The sequence below is a fragment of the Diuraphis noxia genome, unplaced genomic scaffold (genome assembly GCF_037042655.1).
Source record: "Diuraphis noxia isolate RWA-SAM2 unplaced genomic scaffold, SU_Dnox_SAM2 contig0002, whole genome shotgun sequence".
NCBI lineage: Eukaryota > Metazoa > Arthropoda > Insecta > Hemiptera > Aphididae > Diuraphis > Diuraphis noxia.
In genome coordinates, this window is record NW_028301712.1 from 38,413,398 (window position 1) to 38,437,610 (window position 24,213).

General features: G+C 29.2%; 1 protein-coding gene and 1 pseudogene across 2 annotated transcripts; one reads left to right on the forward strand and one right to left on the reverse strand.

Moving 5' to 3' along the window:
• Positions 1–2,910: 2,910 nt before the first annotated feature.
• On the reverse strand, positions 2,911–20,397 carry LOC107162658 (MFS-type transporter SLC18B1-like). 2 transcript variants are annotated; one of them, XM_089220586.1, is made up of 12 exons: positions 20,022–20,397; positions 18,130–18,477; positions 16,157–16,252; positions 16,028–16,101; positions 13,091–13,238; positions 12,940–13,008; positions 12,754–12,871; positions 11,872–11,987; positions 11,621–11,811; positions 11,360–11,455; positions 10,844–11,012; positions 2,912–3,801 (listed from the first exon to the last, which is right to left on the reverse strand). In XM_089220586.1, exons 2-12 carry the CDS (start codon positions 18,244–18,246, stop codon positions 3,490–3,492), a joined length of 1,506 nt encoding a protein of 501 aa, XP_089076712.1. In that variant the 5' UTR covers positions 18,247–18,477; positions 20,022–20,397; the 3' UTR covers positions 2,912–3,489. The 2 variants fall into 2 exon arrangements, with proteins under 2 accessions (XP_089076713.1, XP_089076712.1); XM_089220587.1 differs by lacking the exons at positions 18,130–18,477; positions 20,022–20,397 and adding an exon at positions 14,269–14,362 and having other exon boundaries at positions 2,911–3,801; positions 16,157–16,195.
• On the forward strand, positions 9,381–9,861 carry LOC149058424 (uncharacterized; annotated as a pseudogene).
• Positions 20,398–24,213: the final 3,816 nt, after the last annotated feature.

The window sequence follows — 24,213 nt, forward strand, 5'->3', positions numbered from 1 at the left end:
AAGTACATCAAAGGATAGAGGAAGTCAAGGCGAAAATAAAAATACCTTCCCCATGGTCGTCACCCAAAAAACAGCCGAGATATCACCAAATACGTCACGAGAGAAAACGCAACAAGTGTTAGTAACTACAATGTGTTTACTAGTCAGTACGGATAGTAGGGTAATTATAAGGGCAGGATTCGGCATAGACTTCAGTACACTCTCATATTTTCTTCAGCCTTCAACCAGTAAACAACGAAGACCCGAAGAAATCTCAAGAACCACGACCGATACGATTCCGTGTGCAACTCTCCTTGAGCATCGCCACAAATCGATCGTTCGGTTGAGTGTCGACTTTATACTACGGCATTCAAGAGCCGCGATCATCGAACCGTTGACACTGGGCCACGGCTTTCAAGAGCTCTGGCCATCGAACAACGACCGTAACGATCCCGTGTGTGACTCTTATTGCCACAATCGATCATACGGTCAAACGACGACTTCGGACTACGACGTTCAAGAGCTCCGGCCATCGAACACTGACCGGTACGATCCCGTGAGCAATTCATTGGGAACCACCACAAAATTGTGGTCGGACGGTCGAGCGACGACTCCGGACCATGGCATTCAAGAGCCCCGGCCAGCGAACAACGATCAATACGATCCTGTGTCCAACTATCCTATCGAGCATCGCCACAATTGATCGAACGACGATTCCGGAACATTGCTGGTTGCCTATACGTCTCTGTACGTGGAGCTATCTAAGTGATAATCTCTCGGTATATCCGACGTCGGAGAATGGTGTAAACCGGAACTTAGATGCGCCACCGAAAGATTCGGATGACATAGTGATTTGGGCCAGTGTTCCGGACGGCAGCAAGGATCATACAAGGCGCTGTAATAACCAACCAAACGAGAGGGCTTACCTATTTGGACGAATACTGCGAGCAATCGTTGAACATGTCAAACTGCCAAGTCTGAAGTAAACAAATAAAATTGTCCTTTTGACTACCTGGATAAAATTAGTCCCCCCAAGCACGCCTATCTAGGCCACGCTTAACCCAAACAGAATTTGTATTAAACGCCATTTATTCGAGCGGGCCTAATCCAAAATTCTCGATTTATATAAATAACGAAACTCCCTCATTATTTATTGTTGTTTATTATGTAAATATTAACGGGAAGCAGATTTCTCATATTTTTTTTATTAATTATATGTTTTGTAAAAACCTGTAAAATAGAAATAAAGAACTCACTACAAACAAAATGAAATATATGTATTCATATTTATAGAAAACGGCTATATAGTGCCTACGTTCAGGTTGGACAGTATCAAAGATACAATTGTATCTTGTATCATGATACATCGATACATAATTTTAAATTAAAATTTTATTTAATTTTAAATTAAGGTGCCCGTATGTCCGTAGCTCATATACAGTTAAGCACTTCACTAAAATGCATGATTAAAGATAGCGAAATATTCGTTCTTATAAAATGTGAATCCGCTACCTAGATATGAGTTTAACCGTGTAGATATTTTCGCATAAAATAGAAAATAAAATCAAAAGTAAAGATAAGCAATTATTATTTATAAAATATATAATACGAGTCTGTATTCATCTGCTCCCGTTGAGTGTTTATTTTCATTTGCTAGTTTTGTGTATTTGCCCAGTAGATAGATCTAATCTTTCAGACAAATCTTTTGAAAAATTAATTTTTCTTAAAGGGAATCAAGTTTTTATTCATAAAAATAACATTTAATTTAAAAATTAACTATAACTGATAAGTCCATAAGACTATAACCCATTTAATTTATATATTCATTTTTGACAATAAATCCATAACCAATTATACACTTAAAGGAACTATATATATATAAGTACAAATTAAGATGTAATTTGTATGCAACTTATTAATTTTAGTGTATTTATATTATATAGTGATGTATTCATGCATTAGTTATAATTTTATAAGCTGTACCTATTGACTTATTGTATTATTTAATATAATTATGACTTTATAAGTATATATGTATTGACAGTATAGTAAATTATGTATAGACGTTTTAAGTTTAATAGTAAATAAAATTCGATTGGAAATATAAAAGTATCACGTATCTAAGTATCTTTGATACATACACTAAATGCATGTATCATGATACTTTTTTTTTTGAATATATCGCCCAACCCTGGCTCCATTGCATGTACCGTTTCAACAGTCAATTTGTTTTTTATTTTAACTGAAGATTTAAATTTAAATCTAAACTCGTGAATGTTGCCTATCCTATTTAATCTGCTTAAATTTTAAATTATTTAGTAAAACAACGTGTGATATTTGAAAATATTTATAGTTTTACATTCATATGCTAAATATACAATATTGACCATATCTTATAGTAGACTTATCGTTATCAAATATGCATAATAGTAAGTTATTAACATGATTCAAACATAATTATGAATGTATAATACACAATATACACACATAATATTAATTATATTATTATATGTGTATTTAATAATAAAATCTTATTGTTACACGGCGCTATATATATGCAATTTAGGTACACAACTATCGTGAGGGAACATATTTTATCCAGTACGATATTAAAAACGGACTAATTATAAAAATCTTTAAAGACTTCGTTGTTTTAGTTTATTTTATCTGCCATCCAATTAAGACATGCGTATTACTAACTGTCGGTCATAAAATTAAATTTTTAACAATGCCGAACCAGAACAATCGCCAAACCACTATAAAAATTATTATTAAAAATATAAACAACAAATACAAATAAGTTTTTATTTTAAAAAAAATTGAGATTCAGCAATAGTATATAAACAAATTTTGCTCGACAAGCAATTTTAAATTAATATATATTTAAATAATATATCTAAATAATATATATATATTTATACATACAAATAAATTCGTCAAGGCTAAAAACTCAAGCCCTGGACTGAAAAAGCTATACGTTATTACAAAAATAAGTTTCTATTAAAAATATATGTAAGTATATAATATAATATAATAACTAAAATTTTAACTTATTATTATTTTTATTATTATAAAACCAATAAAAGTATATGAATCCGATGAATGGGCTTAAAAAAAGTAAAAAAAAACAAAACAATAGTAATATAATAATATAAACAACAATGGCACAATGATAACACTATTGATGACGGTGACTATACCTAAATAATGGGAGGTGGTTATTTTGGTGGTCACGCCGGAAAGTCGGTTTTTAACTGTAAAGTGTGTTGGTAAAGTTCTATATGATGAATAAAATACAGTAGTGTGAGGGGAAGGGTGAAAACTGACCTAAACTGCTTACACGACTATCATTATTCAATATTTCAAAAACTCAAAAACAAAAAATACAATTAAAAAAATAAAATATTATACGAGTACATTAGTAGATTATAGAAGCAACGTTTGGTAATAGTGATAATAATATACCATGATATTATAACAACGTAATAATCATTAAACGTGCATCTGTCGTCAGCCCAGCAGACCTCTGGTCTCGTCGGCGTAGCTGTTTCCAATGTGGCTGCCAATGACCAGTTCGCTTTCCTTCCGATTCCACGTGCCCAATCGATTCTTGTAACTGCTGCACGCGATTATGCCGTCCATACCCGGTGGTCGTTCCGGGGGCACTGGGCACGTGAGCGCTGACGTCATGAGACCGTTGTACCCTCCACCGTTCTCCGTTACGGATTTTACCAGTGGATCCATTAAGTTATCGAGACTGTGCACGTCCTTGACCAGCCTCGGTGGCCGAGAGAAAATCAAAAACAGCGTTACGGCTACCCCCTGCAAACAAGAAAAAACGAGATATTAGCATAAATTATTTTACTAGAAAGTCAAAAATTAAATTATAGTATGATGACGATCACAGCAAAGATAAGTAAATAAATGAGAAAAAAAGGTCTTAGCAGAATGTAACCATTATTTTCGAAAATAATATACAGTTTTCTTCCATGCGTTTTTTTTATTCATTAGAACCAAGGCTATTTTTTCTAAATAATAAATTCTGTAGTACATAATTTAAATGTCTATACTAAATATGAGTTTTACAGAAATACAATATCAAATTTGTGTAGAAAAATGGCAACCATAAACCCTAATAGCTACTGCACATAATTGAATGCCATAATTAAATTCATGTACTTGAGTATCTACAATTATTCACGTTATAATTTTGTAAAATGAGACGTATTTATTATTATATACATAAAAATGATACCGGCTATGCTATATAATACTCGTAGGAAGTAGATATAAAGTGTATTTTTTTATTATTATTTCTACTTTTTCATTGTGTAAAAAATTATATGAGTGTGTGAGTGTGTTAAATTTCAAATAATTCAATAATAAATAACTATACACCAAAAACGGCTATGAGCAGTAACGGTGTTTCAGCTTTTATTTATTTGTCTATTAGTAATATTAGTAGGTTGAACTTTAATTTTTACAAAATAATTGTATACATTATATTATTAATTATTATAAGTCGATTTTGTGGCTAAGAATGGATTAAATAGTTTTGTGGAATAATTAAATAAATAGCTTAAAATTATTAGATGGTGTATAATAAATGTAGGTCCATCCGCGTAATGCGCAATATTTCGATAACACTACTTTTAGAAATATACATTTTTTTTTTTTTTTTTTTGCTGTGCTATTCAACTTCAGTAATCGATATACAGAATATAACATTTTATCACCAATAAGCAGTATGAACAAAGTGATTCACTTAGAGCGCATGCTCATCAGTCATCACCCTCCATTATTATTTTTAATATTCATATTTCAATAAATAAATAAAAAAAACCTTTTTGTTAAATATTTTCTAAGTCTATATTATTAAATATATAAGTCTTTTTTATTATACTTGAAGAGTATTCCATGGGAAATACCATTTTCTTACTGTAAACTATAAAAAATAAAAATTTTTGAAAATGATGATGTATCTATTTTCTATACAAACCAAAATTCCGTGATAAGTGATAAGTTATTAAAGTGACTGAACATTATATTACAAAGATAATATTCTTCAATAATGGTTTTTGATAGAATATCAAATATATATTATTCTAGCTGTTGTGCAATATGTTTTCCGTACCGAAGATTGGTTTTTATCTTTAAATACATTTGTAAACAAATTATATTCATGCAATATTTTTACCAAATATAATTTAGTACTATTATTACTAATAGTCGATAATAAAATGTATAACCATAATTACATTTGGCAACCATTTCAATAAACGATAAGAATATTGGTTTTTATTAGTGTGGACAAAATGCATGCATCCTACAATGCATGCTACCCATTAACTATCTATAGTGGTCAAAAAATGTTTAAATCATTCTCTACGATATACTCCATTATTAAAAAAAAAAAACTCATGACTATCTGATAAGTTATTCCTGAGACCTTTGACATCACAGATAATAATTTTTACATTTATATATATGTAGATTTAGGCTAGTACTTATTATACTCAGATAACTTTTACAAATTATAAAATACTAATAGAATTATAAATTAATTTGTATGACTATTTCAGGATCATAGCACTAATATATTTTAGCTCCAGTACCATAAGCTATTATTATTATAATACAAAGTTCAATAACAAAAAAAAAAATTATCTGCTTACAATAAAAAAAGAAGTTTTTATTTGAAAAAAAGTTATGGTTGTATCAAGTAAAAAAAAATAAATAAATAATAAAAAAAACGTAAATTGTATTTAAAAATGTTGTCTCTAAGTATATTTGAAAATTACAAAAATCAAAATTAGGATGAATACCATATTAAAAGATAAAAGGAAATAAGTACAATTTCAGATGAATCACATCAATGTATAAGCATTGCTACTCTATTCTGTTATCATATTGCCATATTGGTATAAGCAAATTTCCAACTTATTTATTTGATCCTTTCTATTTGAAAAATCGAGATTTATATCGACGTTTGATGGATAACTGGGCTATGCCTTCAAATAGTATCATTGTGTAACCGTGTGGAAATGAGTGTGTCAATGTGACTTGGCTACCATTATATTATTATTATATTGTTAGAGTATTAAAGTTTCTTAGAACGCACCATCAATCAAGCGGCATTAAGAAAAGCTATAGGCGGGGATCGTCGTTGCACGGTGTACAATACTCTGACAACACTGTGCATCGATCGATGATTATAAATTTATAATATCATAGAAAAAATACATTTATCGGCCAGATCCAAGCGCTTTCCAGAGACTGTTCTTTTAGTATCCAGAGAAAAGAAAAAAATCTATTGATTAGACTAACGAAGGTGTCTGAGGTTATACGTTTTGAAATATAAAATTTTTATTGCCGGATCGAAATCAGTAAAACGGATGCAAATTCCTTGGCCTTGAGTGCAACAAAACATTACATATATATATATATATATTCATATTTTAGTTATCTAAATATATTATCACAACGCCTGATAATAAAATAATCAACTATTTGCTTTTTGTATTATTGTAATAATTCTATAATACCAATTGTAAGTATATATTAGTATATATTATAATTAGTATTGTTAATCAAAGTGAGGTTTATCATTAAAAATTAATAAACTTTATTGTAAAAGCAAATTGCTATTTTCATTCGTTTATTTAGTACTTTTTTATCATTTAACTGCAGTAAACACTAAGTTCATTTACTTGGTAGGTACCTCTTTAATGTGTTCAAGTCAATCACCTAACAGTCTTAGCAATAATTATTATAACATTATAAATTTGAATAGCCAATTAGCCATACATCCGATATGTAACTTACTCACACTTGGTATAATTTTATCAATTTTCACATTTAATTCATAATACAAAAAAAGCTATTTTAACTTTCAACAGTATTAAATTTAATCGACGTTAATGGCCGTTTAATTACTTATGATTTCGAATAATAGTTAAATAAATGCAGCTGAGAAAACTGATGATGTTTTAAATTTAATTAACAAAACTATTTATAAACAAAAATACATGAATGGTGATAAGTTTGTAAATAAATGTTATCATAAGTATTAAAAGTTTTTCAAATACGCATTCGTTTCGCTAATCGTTTTTTATTTTCATATGTTACGATTAAAGTACAGAATATGGTTAGTGTTCACATTATCCGGGTAATGTGTACACTACCTGTACCTATTGGATAAAGTAAAAATACTATTTAAAAAACATTTATTTCGTACATATTTTACACAGCTGCAAATTGTTTGCGTACAGTCTATAATTTTTACCTGAAAAATCGGAACTCGTTTGCGCACATTAAAATTATTATATTATTATATCATGGTGACAGATTGGTGTTAATAATCATGGATAAAGAGTTTGGAAATATAGACCAAATTAAATACATACAAATAATAAGAAATTGTTATTATCGAAAATAATAGACACGTATATTATCCTACACATTTTGTACATCTATTTTATACATTTTTTTCTTTTAAATCCATACAGGATTTTTAATCTAGTCAGACATCTTCATTTCTTTCTTATTTGTAAATAGTAAATAGCTTATTTATATTTTGAAATTAATGTCAATTAATTGTTAAAACTAATTGTAACAAAAGTTTTAATAAAAAAAAAACTTGAAAAATTATTAAATATTATTTATTAAAAATTATTAAATGCAAGTATTAACATGCATTTTTAATCACACTTATGAATGCATTCATTGACAGTCCTAAGTCTATTAAGGGAGAAAGTAAATGTATGTAAGTACTTAAATAATTTATTTGTTGATAATCAAATATTAATATTATGTAAGGTATAAACTATTTAAGTCTAAAGGGTAACTATGCGCAAACCATGTGTATGGTTACGGCTCAACTGTTTCCAAACGAGTGGTAGTTTTTTGCCCAAATAAGTTGTTTTTTTTTTTTTTGTGTTTGTGCGCAAATCGGTAGCGCCCTTTTACACATTATCTACGACTGAGTGGGTAAAGTGCTTTGATAAAATGTAAACGATAAAATAACGATTGTAGATAAGTGTTTATGAAGAAACACATGAAATAATATTTAGTAAAGTGCTAGTTCGTCTTAATACATGCTTCGTATACATATAATAGGTTTTTAAAATGACTTAACGCGAACAATTTTATGAGTGTTTTCATAAAATAGTCAATGAAAAAAATAATAACGCAGTTTATTTATTGGCATTTAAGTATAGCAAAATAGTTTCGGAAATTAAAAATGTGAGATCAAGTGGAATAAAAAGTAACAAGGCATATCGAATTTTGAAAAGAATCTTTTCAAAAGATACGATCTCATTAGTATTGGAGAAGAAGATAAATTAATATTGGCGTTGTTGGAAGGTAATATAAATATTTTGTACTATAAAACTAATAAAAATATCTATGATGTGCTACACGATGTACATTTGAGTATTGGGCATGGTGGAAAACATCGCATGAATGCTGAAGTTAAAAAAAGTATAAAATTATAACACAAGAAGCAGTGTATATTAACTTAAAATTTTGCGAATCATATCAATCTAAAAACAAGGGTCCAGTGAATAAACCAATGGTGTTTTCGGAAATGAATAGTAGGTGCCAAGTAGACCTGATTGGTATGCAGTCGCAGGGGGACGAAAAGTTTCGGTTTATTATGGTATATCAGGATCACCTTAAAAAATTCGTTTAACTAAGATCCTTAAAAACAAAGAGAGCGGAAGAAATTGCAAAACATCTTATCGATATATTTTTTATTTTCGGAGCTTCGATGATACTACAATCTGACAATGGCCGCGAGTTTGTAATTAAAATAATAGAAGACTTAAAAGAAATGTGGGTCACACTGAAAATCGTTCACGGAAAGCCACGCTACAGTCAGTCACAAGGGAGTATCTAGAGAGCAAACCAAGACATACAAAATATGTTGATAACATGAATGAAAACAAATAACTGTAAATCATGGTCAGAGGGACTTCGATTTGTACAGCTAATGAAAAATAGGGCCTATCAGGGTGGCATTAAAATATCTGCATACATGGCCAATGGTCATTGTTGGTACTGATGTGAAAATTGGTTTGTCATCATCTTTTCTACCAGCTGAACAAGAATTGGAAGAAATATTGCAAAGTGTCGTGTCAAACTATGAACAAAGAGACAATCATAGTGTTTCCGATAAAGGGATAAATTGTTGGCAATATATATAGTCGTTATACCAGGTTTAATCACTTCTAATTTTTTTCTTAACAGGACAGTACTGTATTTATTAGTTGCTGTGAATCGTGTGGCTGTGCTCTTGGTAATGGACAAACATCTATTTATTTTGTGGTTTATGTGATAAAAAAGTAACTATTACAAAACAAGTTTTATTTAGGAAAAAATGTAATTTATTTTTATTAAAAATGTTTCAGAACACCACAGAAAACGAGAGAAGCAATTTAAAAACAAGCAAAAAAATAAAGTTCAGATCCATTAACAAATTCCCTCCTTGGAATGTTGGCGACAAAGTTCGAGTCAAACTATCAGAAATAAACAGAAGTAAATGTGATCCACAGAATGTACTCTTTCCGGTTGTGTCAATTAGTGATAAATTATCACTGATAATCAATATTACGAACTCGGTAATAAAAATGGCATTCTTCATCAACTTTATTCCAGAAATCAATTTACTGTATGTTCTGAACCATTAATAGATATTTTAGAAGTTTTAGACACAAAAAAATCTTTGCGTGAAATAGTTAATGTACAATCTTTTTCCGGTGGTCAAGGTTTTAAAAAGTTTTTATGTAAAACTAATGCTTAAGAAACAAATGTAAATGCAAATCCGGAGGAATACTTTGTAATTCTAAATGTCATCCGAACTCAAATTGTTCTAATAAATAATTGGATTTTATTTTAAGTAGGTAAATAGTAAAATTGTTCAAATACATAATTTATAGTTTAATATTAATAATAATAAATAATTTTTTTTTGAATTAGTATAATTTGGTTTTTGCTACTAGAAAGACTCGGTATAATCTGTACCATTTTAAGTGTTTGATGCGTAGATCATATTGTACGGACTTTATATGTTTAAGATCATAGTTATACGAATACTTTATCCACAGCACACTGGATATATAAATTGATTGGACACTACATATTTAAGGTAGATAATGTATACATTACACTGTTTATATGGATGAGGTTCACATTACCCGGGTAATATGTATTACACTAACCGTTTTTGTACTTTACCCGTAACAGATACATTATCATCAGGCTATTTATAAAGTTAAAAAAAAAAATTAAAATTAAAATTAATCACTATTTATTTGAGATAACATAAATCAACAAATTGAAAAATATTGTAATTCCAAGCCGTTTTTCGAATGATTAATACTATAATATTACGAGTGTCTTTGGTTTAGTTTTCGTTACCTATTGATGAAAGATTAGTATCTATACCATTTGTGTAAACGTTATAAATTTGATCTGTGTTAACTGCGTCTACTAAGATTTTACATTAATTTAATTTTAATTATATATACCTAATTATCCTTCATCGTTTTCTTGTAATTATACGCAAATCATCAAATTATATTCATCAAATTTTCAACAAAAATGTTTCAACATTTTTACTCATTTTACTCATCTAGATCGTTATTAGTGCAATTCATACATACATTTAAGACCCGAGATTCCATGTATTTATACATACATTGCCTTATAAGTTATAAGTATGTAAGAATAACAAAATTATAGATAACAAAAAAAACCTATCATTTTTATTAAGCAGAATATAATATGCCTTTGCCTTATACATATTATGATAATGAATAAGTGATTAATAATTCAAACTAAATATTTTTATTTATTTACTCACCACAACAGCAGATAAGACGATAACAAATAAAGTAGCTGTGCCGAAACCTACGATATCGTACAGCACACCAGCAATAGAAGGACCGATAAAAGCTCCAAGTGCAAAAGTGGAAGTCCAAAGTCCCGATATCAGACCGTAAGTTTCAAGGTTATTGGCAAACCCGTGCTGACTGGAAAATTAAACAAATTATAATTGTTAAACATAAAAACAAAATAAAACAATTAACAGGAATCATTTTAACTCATCCAATAAAATTTTAATGTGTTGATTATTAAAGAACCGACAACTGTGAGTACCACCTATCCATTACGCATTATTTCTTATGTATATTACCACGTTTATGCACCTCGCAATATTTAATTTAAATTCGTACAGAATAGTGTGAGACATATTAAATTAGGTCAAAAATGTCTAAACATTTCTAATCCTATAATGTCACATTCAATTTAAAAGTAAAGAATAACTTGAGTAATTTGTTTGGTGATTACTATGAAAAAAATCTTTGTAAACACTTACATAGCAGTCCGCAAAGCATCGGTGAACGATGCAACAAGTTGTGCACCGATTCCCATACCGTGCATCACCAGTCCTAGTACGGTGACAGAAAATTCTCTGAAAATGTTCGTAAACACAGAAAAAGTTAATTATTTTTTAATTGGTAAATAATATTATAACCTTAACTATAACTATAACTTAATATCTGGCATGAACATTTTTTTCTTTTTAAAAATCACTCGTACTTTACACTAAACCAGCGAACGCCCATTGTATACTTACGTCGGTCTGTCGAGGAATGGTACCGGGCCGATAAGACTAAATCCAATCATGAGTATGATGCACCCCAGCAACGTGACGACCTTAGCAGGCAGCACTTTGTCGCACAGCCAACCCCACCAGGGCGCTGTCAATGCATAAGTTCCACCGTTTATGACAAACATCAGCCCCAAGATCATTGGAGACAATTTGAACTGAAAAAAGCGAAATAAATCAGAAATAACACAGCGATGTAATTATGACAGCGGTTATACTTGTCTGAGATGTGGTTCTAAGGTAGCCGACAAAAATCCGATGCTCATAGACGTCACGATAATACTAGCAGCCGCTAACATTATACCAGGAATTTTTAATACTTTCAACAGACTAGCTGTAAAATAATAATAAAATTGTCTTCTTAAAAATAAAATTCCAGTAGATACCACATTCAACTATCAATATATTGTGGTGAAGCTTTTGTTTGTTAAAAACATTTAAAACATAAATAGCCAACACAGACCAATAAAGATTTTAGTCAATTGACGATTAAATAATTTCAATAGAAATAATATATTAATATATGTCATAATATTATTTATAATTTATTTGCCTATTTAATTAAATATTATTTAACATAATATAATCTACTCTTTGTAGTCTGTGAAATCTCGTTTAGTTGTTTGTTATGTTTTGTCAAAATTGTTATAAGAATAAATTATTCTCACTGTTTCTGACCACATATTAATAACGCAAAATGTTTAGGAATGATAATTTATTTATTAGCTATATGTAAACGCGTATACATATTTTAAAAAAGCGCCCGTCATAAAATGTTATTTTAACAAAATATATACAAAGGGTTTTAAAAGTCTAGAACCGTTACAATTTATGTTATTATCTGCCTATTGCCTAACAAGCAAACATTTCTTTCTGTTTTTGAATGATAACAATTTGTAACACACTTGACTATTCTCAAATAGTCAGGTTATGATTATGAATATTTATAGAAACGTTATTATTTAAACCTATTATTTAATAAAAGTAAATAAATGTATTTCTTAAATTAATACAATAAATAACTTGATAATATAAAGTTGATATTATAATCAAGAAATTTATACTTAATAAACAATAATATTATTCAAATAAGAAATTACCATCACTAGTAACGTCATTTCTACGATTCGGGTGGTCGGGTAAAACAAACGCTGTCATGACAGCCGAAAGGAATAACGTAGAACCCAAAACTAAAAATGGAGTTACAAAGCCTCCGACCTGAAAAAACAAATTTGTTAGCATGACATTTTTAAAATAATATAATATTATAAACATTGTATTCTAACTTGATACAAAGCTCCACCGACAGTTGGTCCAACAATCAGTCCAAGTCCAAAAAACGTCTCAAGAGAAGCCTAAAATTATTACATGTTATTAAAACATAAATTATGGACGTATTAAATTCTAGAAAATTAATTTATATGTTTTGTTTCTTACAAATGTGGTAGCCACGTTGTCTGGAAACTCCATAGCAATGATGGCAAAACTGGCTGTCAAAAATGCCGCATTTCCCATCGCTTCGACGATACGTATGACGAAGGATAATATGATGAATGGATAATGGCCTTCCACCCTGTCCAAAAATCTGGTACCAAACAGCAAAAAAAACCCTGATTTTAATGAATCCATTCGGTTTTACGTCATAAATTCAGAGAATTGATTTAAATATTTAATTTCCCAAATAATTAATCGAATAAAAATATAATATGCACAAACAATTAAAAAGTCGACTAAAGAACAGTAAAGTAAAAATTTCATTAAAAAAAAACATGAAATTATGTCTTATATTTTATACTATTGTGTATTAATTGAACTTAAGTTATGAACAATAATAACCTCAAACATTTGTTTTTAATATTTGTCTTCCTTTTTTATTTTGAATTTCGTATTCCCGACTCTCGCGCGTATACATATAAATACTTCAAAATTAAAATATCTACAGAACAAATTATTATTAAACAGCAGAAATTTATCTTCAAATATTTGCTTAAATAATCTTCCTTCTAAAAAAATCAAAAGAGTGAGTAATCTAAGTTTTAACAAGCTCTGTTTATATTTTGAAATTAAAAAAAAAAAAAAAAAAAAAAAAAACAGTGAAGTCGATCTGGCTATATTGTAGCCTGTAGGAGTGGAGATTACTTCGTATTTTTATTTTTATTCAACTGATGGAAATTTTTGTAAGTACACGTTAAATAATTTTGGGTATCCATTAATTCAAAAAAAGAAAAAAGAAATAACCGGGTAATAAAATATAAAAATATTTTGTACACAAAGCAGGTAATAGATATATGGCTCATCAAACTCGTCAATTTCAAATTAATAGATTCATCGCTCACTCAAATTCGTACAATTCAATATAATCCAGAAAACAATAAAATAAATTATGAAAAAACCGTAATGTGTATACAAAAATTTAATTTTTGAAAGGTTTTTAATAACCATTTAAAACATTTTGCATTACGTAGGCATGTTATAATTTTCTATACACAATAAACATTTGTAGCCTTGTTGGTAATATTTATAACACAATCTGTATACACCATAATACTGTACATTGTTATTGGCTTTATAAGTTAGGTAATAACAATAATCATTAATAAAAATGGGGGAATTACCCGTTTCCGCCAAAATTTGAAATCAGCGATTCCGCCATTGCCCGTTTCCGTCATTTTAAAAAAGATTAGATTCCCGTTTCCGCCAATCTACCTGCTACGGAATAATAATAATTATTATTATTCATAGTTCATAAATTTTAAATGTTTTGGTTCATCGTGGATCGTAAATTTTTTTTAGTTAATTTCAGTTCACTAATACTACGTACACATGTTGCGGTAGTACATAAGGAAATGCTAGATACAAATGAGCGATAAGCGATAATTGTACACATTAATCTATGATAGTCTCAATTTTAATTGCACACATACATACAATATATATTAGGTATTCAGGCGGCGCCGCGGAAGCAATGCGAAAGCAGATCCCGCGGCGTCGTCGGTTAAAACAGAAAAAAAAAAAAAAAAAAAAAAAAAGGTATTCATACATACTGTATTATTATTACTTAAATATGGAATCATCGTATATAAATCGATAAGATTGAAACTACAGTACAGATAAGAACATTTTTTACTCCATAAAACTACTGTATCTATTTATGAATAAGAACTTTTACTTTATTATTGTACTTGTTAAAACTATGACAAAATATTATGTATTTATTATTTATAAATATATTTTCCACTATTTAATGTTATCATATTATATACCACATGCAATTACGTCAAGTTAAAAATAATACGAATAATACTACAATTAATACAGAATATTAAAATATAATAAGTATATTATATTAATATATTATTATAATGTATATAATTATAATAATTTTACCATAGCAGGTATATTGGCGGAAACGGGAATCGAACCTTTTTTAAATTGGTGAAAACGGGCGATGGCGGAATCGGTCACTTCAAATTTTGGCGGAAACGGTACATGCCCAAAAATAGTACTTAAAATCGATGCAATAATATATAAAAAAAAATGTTATACCTATTAATAAATGCGATATTTTTAGCAAAATTTGTAACATTTAACTATAATTGCAATTGCAGTTGTTATAGATTAAGGAAATTAATGTCGATCAGATCAGTTTTAGCCATGTGATGATACTTTTGCGATCTGAGATCGTTATTATATCAACTTGAGATTGATCGGTCCACTTTTCGCAATGTTGACCCCTCCCTAATTCCTATAAATTAAGTTTGAATATTTTGATATTATGGAATTTTCAAACATCGATTATTCGGAAATAAAATCAGAAATATGAAATGTAGACTGATCAATCTCGAGTAGACATTATATGGAATTCAAATAATTTTTCTGAAATATTATTACATTATTAGGTTAATCGGTAAATTGGACAAAAAGCACATACAAATGAACGTATAAATTGTGTACCTTTCAGGCTCGAAACGCCAAGACGGTGACTTTTGACTTTTAAAAGTAAGTACGGGAGGGCTCAGCTATTTATTTTACACATAGTCACACAACTGATCATCAGAATACATTTACAAGACCCATGTCCACATACATGCAATTTGAAAATTACCTTGAACTTCTTAAAAACTGACTGATCCCCTTAATTTTAAAATATCATTAAAAATCGAGGCTAACACACATGCACCCGCTCAGAATCGTTTTTAATATTTAACACAATATCCACTACAGTGATCTATAATACCCAATATGAGTTAGACTCAAAAGTCAAAACTTAGTATACAGCAGAACCACTTCCCCAGTTTTTTTCCTTCAATATATTTTACCGAAGTATTTGGTAAATAATTTATTTATTACACCTGGCTGTAATTTTTTTCTTACCCAAATAAAATTGCACATACTCCTGTCGTGAATATCCCTCCATTGAACAGATTTTTGGGACCAATCTTATTTAACTAAAACATAAATTTTTTTTTTTAATCTGAAATATTTAAAAATTATTTAACTTACGTGTTTTCCATAAATGGGACTGATTAAAAACACGACCAGTTCAAAAATACCGAACACAAAACCATATTCAGTTGCGGTGGCTCCTTTTTTTTCAGCCTAAAATCAATATGAAATTAAACACATTTTTCATAAATATATAATATTACTGTTAGATGTACCTATTAATCAATTTTATTTTGATATTTTTAAAAAACTTTCAATTAAAACATTAACTTTTTTAAATTTTCATGTATAGCTTTTAAAACAATATTTTAACTAAAACGAATCAAGTGCACTTAATATTATAAAATTTTTGCGTATTATTATATTAAAATTAATATGCATAGTACTTATACGTATTATATTATTTACGTTGGTACTACAAAATCGATATTTTTTTGTGTAAACATGAATTTAAAGTTTTATAAAATTGAATAGTCTTTCACTTTCCTTATGTCATTAAATAAAAATTATATTAGTTGGAATAAATGCATTAAATTATTAATAGACTACAGCATTATCTGATTATCATATTAATGAATTCGTATGTGTAGTAATTATCTATTAAAATCCTAGAAATCAAAAATCAATTAACTATGCACAAATGTAATCGTAAATATTATTTCCAAATTAAACACATAGACTTTTGTAATATTTACAAACAAATTATTAAATAGTGTCGAGGTTACAAATAATCGAAAAAACCAAAGTGTTATGAAAACTTTGGACTTAAGAGTAGCATACTATATAGTGTATTTAGGTCGAGATTATAAATCAGAACGATTTTTACATATTAATATGCGCGCCTTTATTTATATTTTATCCATTTGTCTGTAGGACAATGGCTACGTGACCTATAATAATATTATATGATATAATATAATACCACGCAAAGGAGTGCCGACCTGATTTCTTAGAGCAATTATGAACAAGAGCTTATCAAAAAATGAAAAAAAATTTAACACACCCATTAAAATTATGGCCAAAAATAGGACGGATAAGTGAAACAGAGATTAATAATATATTGAGTTGCAATGATTGATGCGTACATTGTTAAATGCATATATCTCAGTAATATACACTAATATGTACATGACTTGGCCCACGTACGAGATTTTTAACAGTGTTATATGTCATATGTGATAACTTATTAACTCAACCTAGCTATTATATAATATAGATACTGCACTGCACATTTCAGGTAGAAGGTTTAAATTTTTATTTTATTTAAATCACTTAATATCACAAAAAACTATACATTTTGAAAAAAAAAATGTATACATTTCATCAATATAATCCTGATGATCAATACTTTTCCGCCTCTTCCCCACACCAACCATAACACACAACATACCCTCCGTGCGTTACAACCACGTGAAGAATTTCCAAAGATCCCGTTTTTAATGTCACAAAATCCTATTTCTATCTTTTAAATACTATGTGTAAAGTTTAAAATTAACATTGTATAATAATTCTAAGATATCATTGATCATAAATTAAAAATATGATTTTTTTATTTTATATGCTAAGTACCTAATGAATTTTGATTATCGAATACCGGAGCAGTTTGCGAATTTACGTATTTGTGAAATCTTATTCGTCGGAAGCCAAACGGGTTGCACTGGTTCTTGCCTTTTTCGAATAAAACAAAGAACGACACGCGAATGACATTACAAAAGTTTACGATACTGAAAAAAATTCTTAATAACGTTACCTAGCTATCAAATTGATGCTGCACACATTTTAGGGTAGGAGATTTAAACTTTTTTCTTTAAGGCAATTAATATCAATCGTGAAAAACTATGGATAAATTCCCTGACATTTTGAAAATAATGTATTCATAATTAATAATATTATAATCGATATAATCCTAATGACCAATACTGCAACCCCCTCGTACGACCAACAATACAAATACCCTGCGTGCGCTATACAGTAGTTGCGTGCAGGGTTTATACAAACATAATTATGTTTAAATGAAATGCAGTCCTCACCTCTTGCGGATAAAACGGAGCCTGTAACGATACACAAATGGCGTTACAAAAGTCGGCGATACTGAAAACGATCAACGTCAACCACTGTCGTTTACTGAAATTTGATAAGCGTAGCATATTAAACGTGGACGGTACACCACGTAGATGCGCCGATGATGATGCTGCTGCTGCTGCTACACTTCCGTCGCAAAACCGACAGAGATTTTGTCGTCGTCGTCGTCAACGCAATAAAATATATTAGATCACAGTCGTCGATCGCAGGGTTCGATAGAGGAGACTACGAGACAGATTTTCATTCGGTTACTGTGTGCGTGAATCGTGTCACATGATTGTTGTTGGACTGTGAATCTGTATATAATATAATATTATTAAGGTAGGTATAAACGCACATGATCAGTCTTAAAAAATAAAACGTTTAATAAAATTTAATGAATTCCCCGTAGTAAACCTATTTCGGCAATGATAAATAAAATGCATCGAAGTGTATAAAAGACATATTATAGGTACGTATGTTATAATATACCAACATCAATATATTTGTAAAACAAAAAAAATAAAACCATTAAAGGGGTAGGTGACTCGGTGGGTAGGCCACAGTGGCGTATTTACGGGGGGGGGGGGGATTTGGGGGATTGATCCCCACTTGATCTTTTTTTCTATTATTAAAGAATTTACCTATATATAACTAGACACTAAATCGTGTTTAGTATTTTCATATGTTACTTTTATGTGTGATATTCAACGGGTCATCCCCTCCCTATAACAATTCTTAAATACGCCGCTGGTAGGCCATATCATTATGTAAATACTAAAATACACTAATACTGCAGTTATGTATTGTATAACGTAGGTATACCATGTACATTATACATATTTATGGTATTATTATAATCTGTCGGTTAAATGATAAGACAAGTGACGATCGACGGACGTTGGACGTCGATGTTACACCAAAATGTACCCATTCAAGCCGCGTTTGATAAAAACCCTTTTTAGACAAAAAAAAAATAAAACACTGCGCTACCGATATTCCCATATTATATAACGCGAAGTCTTATCACATACAAATATATTTGAAAATAGTTATTGTACATTTCAAATCGGTGACCCGAACAATACGCAAATGACCCACCGAACGACCGAACGCTCGTGCGTTCAAGCTCGATTAGTGCACGTTATCATCATTATTATCACGTGTGATTGAATTATATCACTGGTCAAACTTGAAAATATTGATATTTTTTGATTTCCCCCCAGCAAAATATTTTCATTAAACCTGTTAATAACACACACTGTGCACGTAAGCGTTTATTATACATCTACCATTTTAATGGCATGCGAGTAACTTTATTTTACTGCACCTAAATTGTTCGTTTTAAGGGAGGATCACGGGTCAAAATATGCAACTCACACGGGTCTCGGCATTAGGATACATAGATTTTGTTGTTAGTATAAAAGTATAGTAGTAATATTATTAATGCGCCTGAACGAAGCGATAATTTGACGGTTCCCGCAGAGATAAGCTAAGAAATCGTACAATATCTACAAATAACGTAGGTATCGGAAAATGAAACAAACTCACACACACACACACATTTTTATACGTGATAGTTATAGGCACGCACACGAGTATAGATACCCACCTATCACCGAAGATACCAATACTGACATGATTGCGATCGAATCACACTCGACGAGACTAGCACGAACTACGGAGCCCTCAAAATAACATACAATATTGCTATAATAACAACGTCTGCATTTAGTGATAGGTACATAGGGCGAAAAGTGCATTCAAAATGTTTTTCGTTTGAAAGGTTATGTCTGTAGTTGCAGTATGCCGAACGTAAATATTAAAAATAAAAATGTAATGTAATTTTTTTTAGACTTACTTATATCTTCCGATATCAATACTCGTATGAACGTCATGCGGTGACGGCGACAAATCCTACGTGTGGCGGCAATGCGTAAACCCAGGTATATGAAAATAAGCTAAGTTCTTGAAATTCTCTTCTCGAAGACTAGTGATGCAGACAGACAGATATGCGTGACGTTAACAATAATTATGAACACAGGCAAATTTAATACTAATAATAATGTAACGTCGCGAACGTGACGGAACAACGTGCGATCGTTTTTCGTGTCAATGATCAACGAGTAGGTACCGTGTTATTGGCGTTTAAATAAATAAAATATTATTATAATAATAAATTATTGTACCGAACAAACACACGGCACACAACTAGACCAGAGGAGAATCCGCGTATACATATAACAATATTAACGTTATATCGCCAAGTTCGTTATCTGTTCACGCTAGGGTAGCCAAGGTGGGGAGTATTGGATTCGTATCTACATGGCTTGTACTGTTGAATGTGTACCTACCTGCCTCCTACTTATCAATAATGCGCACGTTTTCATGATTATTATTGTATTTTATTATTGTAACATGTGATCAAAGTTCGATGTAGACCTATATGAGTGTATCTATATATAATTATTTATGTCTTGCGCATATCACCTATTAGATAATACGGTAGACAAAGTTAATGTACGACTTTACGTCTTTGATAGAACTTGATTACAACTTTTTGTTGGGGGAAGGTGGAAGAGTACCAAGTTCATGGAAAATAATACATTTTTTTTCCAGCCAATATAATAGGTACTCGTAATTACCACTTTTATTTATAATTCCAAACTCTTTTCTATGGACAATTTCCGTTTGGAATCAATAGAGTTTTTAGAATTGCTAAACCATTCAAACTCATCCCACTCATTGATATCCAAATCGTAAATTTTTCGCACCGAATTATTATGACGTATAAACCCGCAAGAAGCTGAGATCATTATTCGTTTATATCATACGAAAAATACCAAAAATAGCCCGCAATAAGGTATACATACATATAACCCATTAGGTATTATCACCAAAGGCCATTAGTCGTATGCGATATTGCGATATCATAATATGTGTATGGTACTATGTTATATAATATACCATATGTTATATATATATTTTAGGATTTTGGATGGTAAAAATCTTGGTATTTTAATATCGAACGGATGTTATGAGGATTATAAGCAGGTAATAATAATATAGTAGCATACTGGTATTTGTACACATTATATATTATAAATTATAATAATATAATAGTCTCGCAGTTATTCACTGATCATCAGTGACTAATATAATGAGAAGGGTTTTTTTTAACGAATTCTCGATACAATATTATTCTAACACGCGCACAATTATAAAGATATATATATATTTTTTTTTTAATAATATATCTGAATTTTGGATTATCCAGGCACCTATCCTATTTTAGGTATCTATTGACGTATTGGCATTGTTTGAATCAAAGTAATATATTTTTACTCCGACGACGATAAACTAATATTATACAGAGTATCCCGTGAGGATTTACCCATTGCGATATCTCTTGAGATAATAAATATATCATAAATCTATTTATTTTTTTATTAGACTCACATAGACAAAGGCTACATGTATTTTATTTATTTTTTAATTTAATTTAATGTTTAGGTTAAAAAGTTTTAAAAAATTATAACAGAGACACAAGTTAAGTATAACTGTATACATATTAAAATTTTTACATAATATAATATTAGTAAACAGTAGAACATTTTGCTTTGTTCTCTTATCAGTGTTATACTAATATACACTGTCTTAATAGATTGATACAAATTGTTGTTATAATAATAATCATAGGAAAGGTTGTTAACGTTTGAGTTATAATATTTTGTTGACATTATTATTCAAAATTATGAGCCATCGCTCATCGTGGATCATCAAGTATCTTTTTTGCACTAATAATTCAAAATAACTAATGTTGAAGTATTCCCGCTAAGAAGCCCTTAAATTAAAATACCTAATGAGTTTTACGTGTTTTCTAACGTCTAACATCAATTTTAACATCAAAATTATGCTTAATGTTAATTTACATAACAGATTGTATAAATACGAAAATAAAAAAGAGAAATCATAATTTACAAAGGGTCAGTATAAAAAAATCATTTCATTTATGGAATATATTTAAAAGCGACTCTTTAATGTTGTGTTGTTGGTGATTCATGTTGATACACTTTTGCGATAGTGCAATAATAGTGCATTCATACATATATGCACTTTGTGCCATCGTAAAGATCTGAATGACTTGATCATACGTATTTTTATAACAGCACCTATAAGATTTAAATCATCAAATACCATATTACCATTATTTTCATCTAAAAGGTCACGTTCATCAGTAATTAATTTACAGTCTTAAACCTATCTATATTTTATATGGATTTTGAATACATGGTTTATTAAAATTAATGAATAGGTTGTTTATTTAAATTATGATAGGCATATCTGGTAAATATTAATAAAGTTGAGCCTATAAATTTACATTACTCTAAGTCTGCAGTTTATAAACAATATAAACGATCTAATCATTCATTAAACTTATAGAAAAGTTATTTTATTTAAAAAAAAAAATCAAAGTTAATATTACCTTAGAGGTTAGAATATAACTATATAAGGGTATATAAATATGATTTATTTTAGTGATTAATCTTAAAAATACATGAAAACGGATAAGTTTATGCGTATTTTATATTATATACACTACCTATAAAAATAGAATTAGTTTCAAAGTTAATTATAATTTGTTATTTAGTTCACTTTCAGTCACTCTTTTAATTAATCAATGTTTTATACGTTTATGTGAAATGTTTTTATGGACTATAATTTTTTGAACTTAAATGAAATAGTAAAAATGCTTCGAGCATGAAATTCATTTCTTGGTTTGAAATATTGAAGTCAAAAATCGAGATGCTTGCTGAAAAATTAAGATTCACAAGATACATATTCGATTTGGTTATGTACCTTCTAAATACTTATACAATTAAAATATGTTAGATACTATAAATATATTCCAATGAAAACATTTTTTTCATAAATTAATTCACATGTATACTGTATACGTATATATTTGCAGAGTTTCATGAAAATTCTAATAACAGCATCGGTTGAGGTGGATACATGTTAATTTATATTACCTATACAGAATGTCGAGCGAAGATACACCCACTGCGATATATCTCTTGAGATAATATAAATGTATCATAAATCTGTTTTTTTTTTCATTAGACTCATATAGACAAGGACTATTTGTATTTTATTTTTTATTTAATTCAATTTTTTGATAAAAAAGTTAAAAAAATATTTTTTTAATTGAAAAAAAGATGCCTATTTTATAGAGTTTATTTTGCTGAAAATGTTTACCTTTCAATATTTTATTTTCATTTATACCATGATTTTTAATAATTTTTTAGTTTATAGATAAAACAGTAAATATTGTTTTTTGCCCGAGCGGCCAATCCCCCTCTACGGCTAATGTGTGTATCCTCACGGAACACCCTGTATTTTTAAAACCTATATAGACCTATAATATACTCGGCTACTCCCAACCGATAAAATTGTTTAGTATAGACTACTGTTAAGAAAATAATATAACATATTTATAGGCATAAATATTTTTCGTTTGGTGTTTAAACTTCGTAGTCAAAATTAATGCCCAGTTCAATAACCAGTCATCATATAAGCTATTACTGGTCACTAAAATTGACATATCTAAATTCTAAATGTTAATATATTTTACAATAATATTAATTTTTTTTAAATATGTAAGCATACCATTGTGTTTGTCATGATTGTTGTAACCGTTCAATAAATCGTTAAAAACGTGTTTGTTGTATAATACTTATCTATACACATAACTACAACTATAGGTTTAGACTTTAGTGAGCCATCCATAATATACATATATATACTACAAAGATTATATATATTATTCAGAAAATAAAAACTAAACATGAAAATAGTTTCTTCAAAAACAATTTCAATGTATACATGGAACAATATTTAAACAGTTTATTTATTTAGATATTATTATGCAATTAGAAGTATATATCTAAATAATGAATATTGCTGTGTGTATTATGAATGATTAACCTGGTGTCAAACAGCGGACCCAAACTATCACATTATTAAACAACAACTAAATAAAATATGAACCT

What these genes read in the sequence shown, in the direction of transcription:
- LOC107162658 (XM_089220586.1), bottom strand. Translation starts at nt 18,246, where the DNA reads ATGCTACGCTTATCAAATTTCAGTAAACGACAGTGGTTGACGTTGATC. An exon ending in GTCCCATTTATGGAAAACAC is followed by an intron (nt 16,102 to 16,156) that starts GTAAGTTAAATA and finishes TTTATGTTTTAG; the next exon opens with TTAAATAAGATTGGTCCCAA. An exon ending in TCGTCTTATCTGCTGTTGTG is followed by an intron (nt 3,802 to 10,843) that starts GTGAGTAAATAA and finishes TCTTGTTTGCAG; the next exon opens with GGGGTAGCCGTAACGCTGTT.